Raw genomic sequence first — 16038 nt, 5'->3', positions numbered from 1 at the left:
AAAAGTTTATTCTGCTGGCAGCCTTGGAAGAGGAACTGCAGTGTTGCTAAAAAGCAGGTGCAATTGACAAACAGCCATCTCCAATTCCCGTATTAGACTCAACCAATTGTGCTCTTTTCCACATGCATATTTATGCAAATAAAGCAGTAAAAATAATGATACAACTTTCCAAATGTTACATGTATACACTTTGGTGTGGTTTATACCCTTTTTCAGATCACTTTCTGAAAATACTCTGGTCTCTTACAGAGCATTTAAATGCCTTCTTAAAAAAAAGCCTGTGTTTAAGCACCTTGGTATATCAGGGGTATTGCAGAGAACTTTATTAACAGGAATATTTGAGCAAAGAGTAAAAATAAACACAAATTGCAAAGAAGACACATTCATCATTTATTGTTATAAATAATCAGGCTGAAAAGATAACTTCAAGAGTTAGAGCCATTCCAGTAAAAATTATTACAATGCCTGGGGAGTTTGCTTACTCCATACAGTTCAGGTTTCTAACTGTGATGACTTGCTCAAAAATCAGCTGCAGACCAGGAATTATTTACAGCAGTACTCGTAAGAGTGGTACTGCATGATCACCAAAAAGAGCAGAGATTGCAATCTGGTCATAGATTATTGACAAATTAAAAAACAAAATATGGAGATACTGAATGATTTCCCTTTACTGATTAAGTTCTCATGCAATTTTCGGAGCTGTTTCAGTAATAAGTTTGATGACATTTTCTGAAATGCTTTTTTAAATGAGTATCACCTGCCCTAAAGCCAGAGAAAGATCTGCTCCTATAATGAAGTTTCAAATGACTGACAATTCAGGGCTGTCAGTTAAGACATGGAAGAGTAACCGTTTGTTATAAAAATAATTCCCACATGAAAACTAGTAATTACCTAACTGCACAGCAGAGAAGTCACGTGCTTCCCAGGTTTTTCCAAACCTGACAAAAAGGATGCAAATACAGACAACACCTCTGGAGTTGTACAGATATCAGGTGAGCTCATTCTCACAGCCTGAAAGCTAACTCCTGTGGTTTTGGGAGAAAAGAAGTAATTTGTGTTTGCACTGTGTGAAATTTACCATATACAAAGCCAGTTCTTCCAGCAATTCCTTATCGCTAACAAAGGATATTTTGAATACCTCTGTTAACGTGATCCATACCTTAAAAAAATTTTTTTTTTAAAAGTGGAAAAGGATCAGGAGGACCCCATGTTGATCAAGAAATAAAAATGTGATAATAAGACCAGGAGAAAAAGGAATAAGAAAAAGGGAAATAAGAAATTGTTGTTAACTCTTAGACATAGTATTAGCTCACCCTTACACGTAGCAGCTGGTATAGCCAGTTTTGGCCTACAGATCACCACCCTGCCATTTGTAGTTTTCCACCTCAGAACCAATTCTGCAACCACATACCAATTCAGAGAGCAGTATGAGAGAAACACTAGCTTTGCAGGTCATTTGGACGATGGTAACAACATCAGGCAGGCATGACGAGGTGCTAGTGCTAGCATGATGGACATAAGAGACAGAGAAAAATTTCAGCACAGCTGCACAAGACCTTAGTAAGACTTCTCTTTGAAGACTGTACACCTCGGGTGACCTTGCCTCAAGAAAGATTAATTTAAATCAGAAAACCTGCAGTTCAGACCTGTTGGAGGGTAGTGACCACCTTTTTTATACAGCATGATGAAGTGTTTCTACACGAGTTTTGTGCATACCAGATGAAGAAAGGGAGCATATAATGTTTCCTCATAAACAGCTCAGAAGATACATCTTGGAGAAAGGGGAAAGAAGGTGAACATTCGGAGGAGGAGAGTTCTTTAACTTAAAGAATAATGCTAGCACTAGGTCAGGGTAAACTGGTCGTGAAGAAGTTACCAGAAAGTCTCCAACCACTCCAGCAGCGAAGGTCTCGAACTGCCCTTCCAGGAGGCACAGCAGGAAACCGCACTGCTTTTAGTCAAGGCTGGATCAGCCGGGGAAAGGTGACAGGAGTCCCGCAGAGGCAGGAACACACGGAAATCTCGGGGCCTCCCCCGTGTGGGCAGTCAGCCCGCAGCTCGCTCCCGGGGGGAGCCCTGAGGTCGTTTCCCCTCTGATGGATAACGTGGCTGTGGGAGAGGGCTTCCCCCGGGGTCCCGGAGCGGAGACAACGCCGAGCGCGTCGGTGTCCCGATCGGAATATCAGTCTCAGACCTAGGACTAGCGTGGCTCCGGACCTCCCAGGATCAAACCCGGTTAACAGAAGGGAGACAAGGACGGGACTTGTCCCAACCCCTTGCAGACACGCACACAAACGCCCATTTCTGCTCTGCCTTATTCTCTCTCAGGATAAGGGTGTTCTATAGTAAAAGCAATTTTAGAAAGTGTCCATGGCTTGCTGAGCAGGGATCTCGGGTCCCACGTGCCGAAAACCGATCGGGTTTGAAGCAGCAGCAGCAGCGCATCACGGAGCGCAGCCCGCCCCTGGCTTACCCGACGGGCGCGCTGCGGCGGCGAGGCAGGCGGCTCCCCACAGCCGAGAGGGCGAGGGGACCCCCCCTCCCCGGATCGCAGCCCCTCCGGGGACGGAGCAGCCCGGTATCGCCCTCGGCGCCGCAAAACTGCTTCGTTTCTCCGTCGGGGGGAGCGGGGTAGGGGAAGAAGACCCAGGCAGACAACACCCGGGTGGAGGTTTCCGTCGGGGCTGTCCCGGGACGCGTCCCCGAGGGAGCAAGGATGCGGCGGGGAGGGAGCGGGCGAAGCCCCGAAAACCCTCCTTCCTCCCTCGGGGCGGCCCGCGGGGGCGGCGGCGACTACAAGTCCCGGCGGCCCGGGGAGGAGCCGGCGCGGGGCTGCCGCTCGCCGTTCCTCCCGGTGGGAGCGTAGCGCAGCCCAGCGACCGCCCGCAGCCGCCGCCGCGGCCGCCCGGCAACTTTTCTCGCCTCCGGAGGAGCCGGGGCAGGGGAGTGCGCCGAGGAGGGCAGAGGAGGAGAGGCTGGAAAAGGGAGCCTTGCAGGGGAGCCGGGCGGGGGCTGCGGGGGGGTGGGAGGATTGCGAGGGAGCCGGGGACGGGCGTGCGGTGCAGCGGGGGCTGCGGCGGGGCGGGGGGTGCCGGGCGGCGGAGCGCACGGTGGTCTCGGAAGGGGGAGCCGGGGAGCGCACGCTCCTGGGGGAGCTTCTCGCTCCTTGCAGGGCGGCCGGGCAGAGCCATCCCCCGGGCGGAGGGGCAGGGTGCCGCGCCGGCGGCTGCGGGGGGCGGCGCGGGGTGCCGCCCCGGGGCCGGGCCGCTCCAGCCCCGCGGGTCTGCGGGGGGCGGGCCGGGGGCCGGCATCCCCCCCCGCCAGCTCCGACCTCGGGGCGTGGGCGCGGCGGCGGCGGCCCCATGGGCGGCGGCGGGGGCGGCTCTGCGCGGGGGCCGCCCGCCGCGGCTGGTGCCGCTGCCGGCCGCCCGCGGGGCGGCTGAGGCGGGTGGCGGGGCCGGGGGAGGCGGCGGCGGGGGGCTGCCGGCCATGTGGCGGCCGGGGGTGCGCGGGCTCTTGGGGCGGGCGTGCCTGCTGCTGCTGCCGCCCTGCGCCTTGGTGCTGGCGGCGGTGCCCGGCTCCGCGTCCCACCCGCAGCCCTGCCAGATCTTGCGGCGCATCGGACACACCGTCAGGGTGGGGGCCACCCACCTGCAGCCCCGCGCCGCCGCCTGGCCCGGGGAAGCGGCGAGCGGGCGGCGGGGAGACGGCAGCCCCGAGGGGGGCGGCAGCCCCGAGGAGGGGGGCAGCGCCGCGGGGCCGCGGGGCCGGCGGCCGGGGGGCAGGGGGGAGCGGCGGCCGCCCCCTCAGCCCTCGCCACGGGACGCGCTGCTGCTGGCCGTGGCGAACCTCAACGGCGTGGCCGGGCTGCTGCCCTACAACCTGTCCCTAGAGGTGGTGATGGCGATCGAGGCGGGGCTGGGCGACCTGCCCCTCTTCCCCTTCTCTTCCCCCAGCGCCTCCTGGAGCAACGACCCCGTCTCCTTCCTGCAGAGCCTCTGCCACACTGTGGTGGTGCAGGGGGTCTCCGCCATCCTCGCCTTCCCGCAGAGCCGCGGGGAGATGCTGGAGCTGGACTTCATCTCGGCGGCGCTGCGCATCCCCGTGGTCAGCATCGTGCTGGGCGAGTTCCCCCGGCGGAGCCCGGTAAGGCGCCGGGGGGAGCGGGGCGGCGGGCAGGGCTCCCCCCGCGCCGGGGCAAGGCAGCGCCGAGCCCCCCGCGCCGGCGGCTCCCGCCCCGCGCCCCCCGGGTACCCGCGGGCGAGGACCGGGGACGGGCCGACTGCCGGCGGGGCAGGGCGGGGGGAGCCGGGAGCGGGCGGGGTGCGGGGGGAGCGGCCCCCGCTCTCCCGGCGGGAGCGCTGGCTCCGGGGCCGTCGGAGTCGCGGTTTGCGGTCTTCCCCTCCTCTTGCACCCGCTCGTGGGGGGGACAAGCCGCCTCTCTCTGGAAAGGCAGAGCTCGGTGGCAAAAGTGAAGTTGTGAGCCCAGAGTCGTCTGCCCTGTTAAGTTGTCGAGTTCAGAGGAAAAGAGGGGGGCCGGGACGTGCGCTGGTGCTCTTCTGCACAAGCTGCTCTTCTGCAGGTCCTTAGCTTGGATTTTGGAGAAAGACGTGCTTTGCAGACCAAAAGGTTGTTGGGGGCGGGGGGGGGGGGGGGGGGGAAGGCTGAAACCAGCATTCCGGGTGTTTATTTGTTACAGTGTAAATGCTATGCTGTTTGTGTGTAGGCACGGTAGGTTGTTCACCAGATGACACTTCTCAGGGAAGTTGTTCACTGTAACTTGACTTTGCATTGAGCTATCTGAAGCATTAGGATTTTCTTTACTTGTAGTTCATGCATCACTGCTAGACCAGAGTTTTGCTAAATCTGGTTGCCCGACTGAAGCAGTAGAAACCAAAGTCTGTGTCTGTTTGATTGTGTAGCTAAAATAGTAAGAAACTATAGTCTGTTTGACTATCATGGGCACGAATAGTAGTCGTATCCAAGGGAAGCTAAACTTTCCGTCATGCAGAGATGGCAACTTGGTGTTACACACTCTGGAAAAAGGTGATGGTTTTATTTTTTGCAAATGTGTGTTTGATGCTAGTAATAATTTTCAGGCAAAAGAGTTGGAAGAAAATATTCTGTTCTGTGTGACCCATTCAAGGGAAGTCATGAGTAAAATGGCAGAAGCTGCCATTTAAATAGCCAGGAGAAATACTTGGTTTATATAAAAAGAGATAGCTCAACTTTGCTCTGAAAACATAATCAGAAAAAAGTTTACCAACTGAATTTGCTTTCCAAAAGCAAATATGAAACCCAGCCTGAATCACTGTTAAACTCCTATATTTTTATATGTTAGATCATGACAGAAAAGGTAGGCAAGGAAAGTCTGTGCTAGTCTGTAACTGAAGGTGTGTCTGCTGTATGCTGGTCTGAGCTCAGTTTTGTCTACCTTAGCAAAACCCACATAACGGGTTTCTGTAGATTTATGCAGAAACTCAAGAGCCACTGAATGCCACTATTGATGGCTGTTTGATGCCAGTACCAGCCTTGCGCTTACACTTGCGGTTTTGCTGGAGTCTACAGCTCCTGAACCCAGCATCTCCTTGCTCTATCTGTTAAAATCAGAATTATTTTCTATTCCATGCAAGATGGGTCTAAGTTGATCCAAAGCTGTCTGAGGACACGAGATGCATAAAGCAGAGGGTTAGACTCATTGCTTCTTTCCACAGACTTCACAGCTCCAGCTTAGCTTTTACATTGTTCTCAGAGGGCAGCCAACTGGTTCCAAATCAGGACTTTCTTCTTAAGCAGACATTTAAGTGTCATTGTCTTCTATGACAGTGAAGCCAATGCCTGACATTGAACCTGTGCTACATAGAGACTGGTGGGTTTTTTTCAGCTGAGCTAAAAAAAAAATCACTCTTCAAGGCTCTCTGGATTTAAAAAAAATCTCAGCCTTGCTCAAAGGCCAGCAGGTAATACATTAGTCTCTCAGGATGGTCTTGGAGGGCCTGACATCTTTCTGAACACTTTTTTTTCATACTTTAATGTAGTAAATACAATTTTAAGGATAACCCTGGAGGCAGTGCTCTAGCAGCCTTACCTTGCACACTTGCCAGAGTTACAGGATTTCCAACAGCATCTTGGGCCCAGGGGACCATGGAGATGCTGGCCTCAACAGCCTCTGGTGTCTTACTACCTGCTACAGGCAGGGATTTTGTGTCATTCACAGTCCCGTGCCAGCACTGGCATGAAATGAACGTAGCATGGACTTCCCAGCTTAATGGCCTTGGAGCTACAGAGTGGCCGCTTCTACTGTCTGGCAGTTTTAGAGGAAGCAAGTGTAAATGACAGCTTTGTGGGCAAGACAGTGCTGATAGGCCCAGCATACAGTTTTTCAGAGAAGAGAAGTCAGTAAGACTGAGATCTAACCCTGCTTCAGAAGTGTGAAGCATCAGCCTCCCGGGGGTCACTCTTCCCACTGATACTTAGGCAGAGCAATCCTCCTTCCCTCCAGAAACAGCACCACAGCACACCTTGGGAGACTGCCTGCAGTTAGCTTTCTTCCAGGCAGCAACAGAAGCAGACCCAAAACTTACTTGCCCTTGAAAAGTGTTTTCCACTGACTGCTGTTATGAAGAGCATGGCAAACATGCTAACGAACTCAATGTTCACTAGATGCTGTCTCAAGCTGCTTCTCCTCAGCGTTCAGAATTTTTGCAAGGATGGCTTTAAGGTGGTAATGCCGAACAAAGTCTCATTTTCCACATTGAGCTAGGATAGGAATGGACACATACAGTGCTTGTACCACTGCCGAATGTTAACATTATTCATACAGAACTTTATAATAAGCAGATACTCATTGTAATTGTAAAGCATGTTGATCTTCAAGCAAATCCTCCCTAACATGACAAAAAGCAATACTTAAAATGAACAGGAAAATAAGGATCCAGAACTGAAACATGTTTCAGTAATGCTGGATGTTGCCTCCGTGACATCTGATGATACGCTTCAAATGCATGATGTCACGAGGCACGCCACAGTGTCACAGCTGGGCACCTACAGTCGAATGGATATGTAGAGTGTTTTCAAAGGTTTTGTGGTCATTCAAGCATCTTTAAAAGTCTGTTTCTCATTAATTTCTATTCTCCTGAAGTTAAAAAAAAAAAAAAAGAGCAGTCTTGCCCCATGACAATTAACAACCACAAGACAGCAGCCATCACAAAGTGTGGTATTGTGTGTGGCAGCATGGAGGTAAAGTCATCTGGACTGCTAAGTTATGACACAATGGATGTCATTGGATCCCAATGGATGTGATCAACAAAATGACAACTATGTCTCCATTAACTAGAAGAAAGGAAACACACGCTTTCTTAGGCATTGCAGGTTTCTGGAGAATGCATATTACAAATTACAGTCAGATTGTAAGCCCCCTCTATCAAGTGACCCAGAGGAAGAAGAATTTCAAGTGGGGCCCTGAACAGTGACCAGTCTTTGAACAAATTAAACAGGAAATAGTTCATGCATTAGCCCTTGGGCCGTTTCAGAAAGGACAAGATGTTGAAAATGTGCTCTAAACCGCAGCTGGGGAAAATGGCCCTACCTGCTCTCTGGCAGAGAGCACCAGGGGACAGCCAGGGTTAAGCACTGGGGTTTTGGAGGGATATAGAGGATCTGAAGCCTGCTGTACTCCAACCAAAAAGGAGATACTGGCAGCATATGAAAGGGTCTGAGCTGCTTCAGAGGTGATTGGTAGTGAAGCACAGCTCTTCCTGGCTCCCCGACTGCCAGTGCTGGGCTGGATGTTCAAAGGGAGTGTCCCCTCTACACACCATGCAGCCGATGCCACGGGGAGTGAACGGCTTGCAGTGATCACATGATGGGCACAAGTAGGACACCTCAGTCACCCAGGAATATTGGAAGAGATCACAGACTGGCCAGAAGGCAAAGATTTTTCAATACTGCCAGAGGAAGAGGTGACATGCTGGAGAGGTCCCTTGTTGGGTGCCAACAAGGACAAAAGGAATGTCGTGGTTTAACCTGGCAGGCAGCTATATACCACATTGCCACTCACTCAAACAACCCCTGACAAGTGGGATAGGAAGAGAATTGGGGGGGGGGGGGGGGAAGTAAAATTTGTGGGTTGAGATAAAGACAGTTTAATAGGACAGAAAAGGAACGGATAATAATAATACTGATAAAAGAATTAGAATATACAAAACAAGGGCACAGGGCAGTTTTTCACCACCTGTCAACTGATGCCCAGCCAGTTTCTGAGCAGCAGCCCCCAGCCAGCTTTCCCCCTACTTTATACGCAGAGCATGACGCCATATGGTACGGAAAATCCCTTTGGTCAGCTGGGGTCAGCTGTCCCAGCTGTGTCCCCCCCAGCTCCTTGAGCCCCCCCAGGCTCCTGGCTGGTGGGGTGCTGTGAGGAGCAGGAAAGGCCTGGACCTGTGTGAGCACTGCTCAGCAGTAACTAAAACATCCCTGTGTTATTATCAACACTGTTTTCAGCACAAATCCAAACCATAGCCCCAGACTAACTGCTATGGAGAAAATTAACTCTGTCCCAGCCAAAACCAGCACATTTGCAACACGCACACATGTCTTCAGGGGATGCACAGTACACAGTAAAATGTGCCATACTGTCTTCATTTTCATTTGTGTGTGTGATTTAATGACTAACATATACTGACAGTAAATCCAGACACTGTGAAGACCTGAAAAAAGCTGTTTACTTTTCCGAGTTTACTGTCACTCCAGTAAATTTTCACACTCTTGGTAAGCAAAAGTAACAATTTAACACTATCGTTCAGCAAGCAAAAAACCACTGGATTTCTTTACTACTAACTTGAGTGCAAATTGCACTGAAGCTCTGACAGCTCATTATTTTTGAGACTGCAGCTCATGAGCACTGATGGCATTGAGGCAAGGCTTGCCATGTTACATATGCTTGTATGAAGAAAAAAACTTTATTTTTTCATTCCAAGACTGCCAACACCTTTAATAATTTTCCCATGGATGGAACAGGGTAAAGATCCAGGGAACATGAACCATAAATAAATGTAGTGGTATCACTTCTAGTACTGTAGTTCAGCACCGGGAGTCTGGGAAGAATAGCCCATAATAACCATTTTATAGGTGATACTATCAGAAACACAGAGGAGATCATGTTTGCAGTAGTATTCTCTGAACTTCAGAACTTAGGGAGTATTTTCAATGGCTTTCAGATAAATCAGTAGCATAGATGTCTTTTTTAACACGAAAAGGAATCTTCTCAGAGCAACGAAACAGAATAAAGTAAATCTGAATCATCAGTCCTTGCATAGCCAGTCTGTGCTTTATCTGGTTTCCCGAGGAACTAGAATTGCAGCACTGCTGATTACCACGGTGACTTCAGAGAGGTCAAAAAAATAAATAAGTCTGTGTTTTAGGTTAAACAGTGAATTTCCTGGTAAAGTAGCAAGCTCAGCCTCAGAACAGATGCTGTAAAAATAAACTGACCATTAACATTTAATTTGGGGGTGTTTTTTTAAAGAATTAAGCTTTCTTTTGAAAGCAGCTTTATAGTTTATATATATCAAAGAACAATTAGTGGGGAATTACACATCTTTGCCTTTTGGAAATAGCCAGGAATACTACTGTGTGTATGGTATCTGCAGAAGTCATACTGACTTGCAAGACATTGGCTGTGCAGTGCAACAGGGAGGGCAGGCAGAAATTCCAGCAAGGGAATGGACATGGGGAAAAGTTTCTGCCCAGCAAAATGCCCAAAGACGCTTTTTCCTCCTTAGAGCCAGAGCTGTGTTTTTTGCAGAAAAGTGTTTTTTGATAAGCAAAAAAAATGGTTTTTTTAATCTTATTTTGCAGGAGAGACTCCAAAACGCATGCTTAGCTGCAGGCTCTGGTAATTCAAGCTATCATTGCTAACCTGACATAGTCCAAATGTTTAGGTTTGTACTGCTTACTGTGTAGATGAGGAATATGTATTCGGCCTTTCCCTGTGATCACCAACTCTTCTCACCTGACACTGCATACCTTTTGTGCACTTCAAGAGGGTTTATGGGAGGTGCCTTGAAGGAAAAAAGGATGGAGGATGAAAGGATGTGCAAACAGATGTTTAGCAGCTTCTCTTTCAGCCAAAGCTCTCTGTGCAGTTTTGCTCATAGTGAGCTTTTGAAACTTGCACAGTTTAGGCCACTGATCTGCTATAAAGTGAGAGTCCTTTCACATTGACAGCTAAAGTAAAAAAGCTTTGTGTAACTTAACAGTTTTGCTTTGGTGCCAGGTATCCTGTAGAGTCATTAATTCTTCTAAACACAGATGTCAAAGGCATAACTGACATTTTGCTGGCAGCATTGTTGTCCTAGCATCATGCAAGAGGTCTCCGCATTGTAACAGTCCTCTGTTAAAAAGCAATGATGCAGTGTTTGCTAACTGATGCAGTTTCTGGCCTCTCACATGCTTTTCCCCAATATCACGCATTGTCCTCAGGTTGTTAGTCTGAGAATCGCTTTACTTGTGCTCCTCTGCTATGTTGAACATTGTAAGCTATGAGAGTACCACAGCTTTCATAGTTCAGTTGTGTTGTCAGCTGAAGCCAATCTATCCATTACCTTTAAACTGATAAATGACGTGTGTTGAAGGGAAAGGAGTCCTTGTTTATATTCTTGTCCATGGTCAGAAAGCCCCCAGGTGTTGTGAAAGTGATGTTGGCATACCATTTGGGAGCTGTATTGGCACCTTCTGTATTTTGCGTTTTTTCACATTCTTTAATGTTCAAGGTCTGTTTTCTCTGTGTGTTGCGTGCTTGATAATACAAGAAGTCATCCTTGTCCCCTAAACTGTCAAGAGTCATAATAAAAACTATTTAGAACACCACTAAAGGCACCCAGTTGTATAAAACAGAACATTGCAGCCTACCTACCCATGAGGAGTTCTGTAAGGATAGTTCCTCTATCAACAAGCTTTGCATACTCAGAAGCATGGAATAATGAAACAGAAAAAAATAACTAGTTTCTTTATTCCAGTAACAGTGTTTAAGGAGGATTCAGTCAGTTCATCATGACTGTCAAATATCCTTTTTCAGAATGCAGGAAAGTGGTAAGAGTATTTTTACTTCCAGTTCTCTCCTCTGGATCCTTAATTTTAACATCGCATTGAGACAGAAGGAGCCAGAACTTTACTGGGGTGAACATTCCCAAGTAGCATCTTTCAGTGCTACCTCCAACCCTTCTCCTTTGGACGAAAGCCCCTCAGAAAGCCATTGAATTTGCAATCCTGCCACTGGGCTTTTGAAATTAAGGGATCTTGCCACTTAGAATATTTTAGCATGGTACGTAGTAAATCTATAGGATACTTTGAAGTATGAGAATGTATTATTTATTTAGTTATTTAGTATTCCTTACCACCCAAGTCTCAGTGAAATCTTACAGCAGGCTTCTTTCTTCAACTCCCCTAAGTTTCCTCAAGTCTTAGCTTAGATAGCATAAAGGTGTTCTTATTTTATTGTATTTCTAATTGCAATATAAGTTGTGAGACTTAATTTGCACAATCACTGTTCACAGCATTATTATCCATAATTTTCCACACATTTTTCTTTTCATGTCAATTATTATTTAAAAAAATGTTAGACATGCCACAGTGTGTATGTTTGCCTATTTCAGAGTTAGAGGGATATAAGTACTACAGACTTTAAGAATGGATAGTGCAGCATTATTTGAAATATATACATCAAAGGGTCTTTCTTTGAGTGGCTTCAAGTCAACAGTGAGCAATCTATCTCAAATACAGCAAGGGGATATTACCCAGATTTAGAATGTGTACTGAGTCTGTAATTATTTAAGGTATCTGACTCTGGGAATCCTTAGATAAAATTATGCCAATGCTCACTTTGCTCTTGAAGTACATCCTGTTTTGTCAAGTTGTCAAGTTTTATCAAATCACTTGATCAGCTTTATAAATTCTGTTGTATTTTCAGTTATATCAATTCCATGTACAAAGGGTGGTGAAGAGTTAAGATCTGGGAAAGGGATGGACGGAAGGTGATTCTTGTAGTTAAAATACTATACCAGTAGACATTTCCTACATAAATGGAAGACAAATATCTGTATTGAATTGATACAAAAACTCAAAAGGAAGATACTTTTTTTTCTAGTTTGATGTGCATTTGTTTATTAGTGTCCTTCCTTGCTGTACTCATAATATCATACTAGATTCTGGAGAAAATAACTGAGCTGGCTAGTAACAAGATTTTCTCTTTCCTTATCTGATCCTGCTTCACTGATGCAGAAAAAGCTGAGTTAACATCATATTCAATACCATAAATGATCTTTTCTTTTGTGTTTTTTGCTATTCTGGGTGTTCACAGAGCAATGCCTTTCTCACTGCATAGCCTGGAAGAGGTCTTTCATAATACACTGCAAAAACTCATGTTGATAATGAGTGATTATGACAGGGTTAAATCCTTGATTATTACTTTACTGGATGACATGCATTGTCAGAAAAAAACACCAAAGAATAGTTTGGTTTGTTTACTAAGTAAAAAATCAAAATGTGGCCCAAAAAGACAAATTTAAAGAAAATTTGCTAGCAGATACTATATGAATACAAAAGGTACACTACCAAACAGTTTATTAACAAAGAAAACACTCTCTTGAAATGCAAGTTGGGGTGTTCAGTATAACTTCCCTCAAGTATTTGTCCAGAAAAGTCAGAGAAAGCACCCCATCCTTCCACTAAAATGGAAGCAGAGCTGTGAAAATCAGAAAACAGACAGGGATCTATCCTGTCATGCTATATGTTACTCAATTCAATGCTCACAACTATATTCAAAGACTACTTAAAAATGTTCTCATCTAGTGTATATCAAATTAGTTATTTACTCTTTAAACCCTTGAAATACTGAAAACTCACAGTATTAGAATGTATTATGTTGGATTTAGTTGCAGTTTTAAGCCATCAAATAAAATGTTTATCTCATGTGTTTTCCTCTGTGGATTTTGGTGTAATATTTAATGTGAAAGAAATCCAGGCATAGCACGGCTCAAATTTATCTATTGTAATTAGCAGAAAACTGGAAAAAACATGGTTCCTTTTAAAAAAATCTAGACTTGTCTTTCAAAGAGTAATCAGGCTATAAATCCATGCTTTTGTAGATTTTACTGAAGGGCTTTTAAAGAGGGGAAGGGTCACCTTTTCAGTTTGATTGAAAAAGAGAGTACAAGAAATCTCACTGCAATACCAGTAGCTATGCATTGCAGAGTTTAATCTAAATAGCTGAAAGGAGCCAGAGAAAAGACAGGGAAGAAAACAAGAAAAGAAAGCAAGAAAAGTAGAAACATAAATGTCAGTGACACAGGGAGAGAGACTGAGAAAATAAACTGAATTGAGAATAAAAGGAAGAGGTGCCCTTCTCTGTTTCTTTACTTTTTGTAATTCCAGAACCATAAAAACAAGGGAACTGTAACTTATATGAGGCTCTGTACAAAGAGCTGAGGTCTCCAAGTGCAGAGCGAAACAGCTTGCCCAAGTCAGAACTGAATTAGCAGGACTGTCTTGCTCCCTGACTAAGGACGGTTACCTCCAGTGAGTAATGCCTCACCAAAAAATAGTGCAGACCTCCCAGGAAACCGCTAAGGCAACGTGTAGGAAGCAGTGAAAGGAATAGGGATTAGATTCAAAGTAGATAGCAGTTTATTGCTGCTGCCGGAGGGGCTTCTTGCAAAGGGTGTGAGTCCTTAGTGTGGTCAGGTGTCATTCGTGGACATTCCTCCTTGATGCTGAGTATTACAGGAAGAGAGATGGATGTAGGCATCTCGGGACACAATCTCACCTGATGCTCTGGCACCTGGGATCAGATATCTTCTGGTCAGCATTTCAGAGCACCAGGACACAGACGAAGGTCGCTTGGATACACACAGCATCCTACCAGTAGGTACCCAAAAGGGATTTCCTAATAAATGGGAGCAAGTTCAGCCACAGTGGTTTTAGGATTGCAGCTTTGGACATCAGCGACTGTTACTTCTGGTCTGGCCCTGAAGGTCTCCATATTTTCCCAAACACCATGTCAATCAGCCAGATTGGTTCTCACCACCATGAGGAGAGGATGTGCAGATGGTGGAAGTAACAGCAGAACTGGGAGAAAGATTTAAGCTTGAGTAGGCAGCAATGATACATGATTCATTTATTGAGAGCTACACTCTAGCAAAGCCATTTGTGAAATGGACTCCTCATCAGTGTGACTAAGTTCACAATCTGGCCCCAAGTAGTTCACAGCTGTCACATCAAGCTACTAACATTACTCTTGGTAATTACAGACAACTACATGAAGAACTGACAAGGGTCTTGACAGCATGACATACCACAAACCACAATAATTGTTAACATGCTGCCTCTGCCGGTCATTACGACCAAATGTTTATGTTCAGCTAGCCTTGGGAGTTGGTTTTGGCTGTAGACAGGGTTTCAAAATGCATTTCTGTTCAGGCCTGATGTTCACCACTCAGCTGTGAGCTTACTGTTTCACTTCACCACAGCATAGTACAATAGAGCCATTCACGAGCATCTTGCGTCCCTATAACCATATATATATATATCTCTATATATATATATCTCACCCTGTTGGTGTAAACAGAGAGCATATGTGTACCACTGCCATGCTACGCAGCCATCCCTATCTCTGCAAGGTGTGCAAGTACTGATCAGCAAGTTGAGAGAAGATGTGGAACCTCCTGGATGTACCCTGCTCCTCGGAGTCTCCCTTGCAGTGGACTGCACCCTTGCAGGAGTGGTGAGCTGAGACAGCCCTCAGGAGCTGACTGGAAAGTTTCCACTTGGCACGGGTTTGAAAAGATCTGATGTGCAGCGTGCTGGCTAATTAACTTTTATCTGAAATGTTTCAGTCACCTGAATCTGCATGGTTGCAGGCAGCGGATGCGGAGGGGGAGAAGAATGAATGTGAACACAATTGCACCCTCAGCTGCCACTAAAGCACATTAAATGTGGAAATTACTCTGAACGTTGGATTGTTATTATTATGTAGGAGAAATGAAATGTTAGGGAATTCAGAAGGAGGCACCATTTTTTCCTTTTCTTGCTACAGTATTTTTATTACTTTTTCTTCACCAGCTTTCATCTGCGATGATAGTTTCCAAAGCCTGTTTTACAATGTGGAAAGTATTTGAAATGCATTATAAAAATCTATGAATATGCTGCACAGGCATATTTTAAATTCTTAGTATTTCCCTAAAGGCATGCTATTCCACTTCCAGCTTTTTTAAGACTGTGAAGGAAATGATTGCCCATGCTGTTCATAAGACATTTTACAAGGCTTTCTAACTTAAGACAGAGTTAAAAAACGACATAGATCTTCAAGCGTAAACTGAGATTTTAAAAATTAAGTTTTGCATTTGTTGCAAGGAAAGAACTATTAAACATAGCAATTAATAGCCAGAAAGAGCAGCTGTATTATGCACCAGGCTCTCTCAATGATGCTACTGATAAAGCAGTTACATTACACTCATCTTAATAGCATACTCACTCAAACTGGCTTAAAAAGAACTTTTTTTTTTTGAATCAGATGAAAAGTCAGTATTATGAGTTCACAGTTTGATAATTTTCCGGTGCTATTTTAGAGGAAAGCATAATTATTTATCACTTTCCTAGCGTGTAAGGCTCACTCATACGTATTGGTTAAACAGCTCTCTGTAGGCGAACAGTTGTTCTTAAGAATTTATTGTACTCAACATGGGTAAAACAGATCTAACCTGTATTTGGAGCTGATCATTGCCCTCTTTTGGGAGTGTACTGGAACTGTTTTATCTGTGATTTACATTTTCTTAGTACGCTGATACCATGGGTTTGATTTTACTCCTACATTTGAAGGTCATTAAGGTGAAAGAGTTATGTGCCTGGATTTCCTCTGTTTAAATTGCATATGATAGGTGATAAACTATAGAGCTCCAAGGGGACAAATATACTCAATAACAGCCTTGAGGCAAATGCAGGTAAATAATTACAGCAAAAAGCATTGATTAATTTTGATTTAAG

At 46.0% G+C, this 16038-nt stretch overlaps 1 protein-coding gene across 2 annotated transcripts in view; it reads left to right on the top strand.

Annotated features, from left to right (window-relative positions):
* The first annotated feature begins 2497 nt into the window (after positions 1-2497).
* Positions 2498-16038, top strand: part of GRIN3A (glutamate ionotropic receptor NMDA type subunit 3A) — a 75517-nt gene continuing 61976 nt past the window's right edge. Inside the window, exons 1-2 of one of the 2 annotated variants that reach the window (XM_074931644.1) lie at positions 2498-2578; positions 3957-4146. In XM_074931644.1, coding sequence (XP_074787745.1) covers positions 4063-4146 — 84 coding nt within the window. In that variant the 5' untranslated portion in view covers positions 2498-2578; positions 3957-4062. Of the gene's footprint in view, positions 2579-3463; positions 4147-16038 lie in introns of those variants that run through there. The other variant, XM_074931643.1, reaches the window with a different exon arrangement.

Source organism: Athene noctua, chromosome Z (genome assembly GCF_965140245.1).
Source record: "Athene noctua chromosome Z, bAthNoc1.hap1.1, whole genome shotgun sequence".
Classification (NCBI taxonomy): domain Eukaryota; kingdom Metazoa; phylum Chordata; class Aves; order Strigiformes; family Strigidae; genus Athene; species Athene noctua.
The sequence above is the reverse complement of the archived record's forward strand: the minus strand, read 5'-3'. Positions and strand labels throughout refer to the sequence as shown.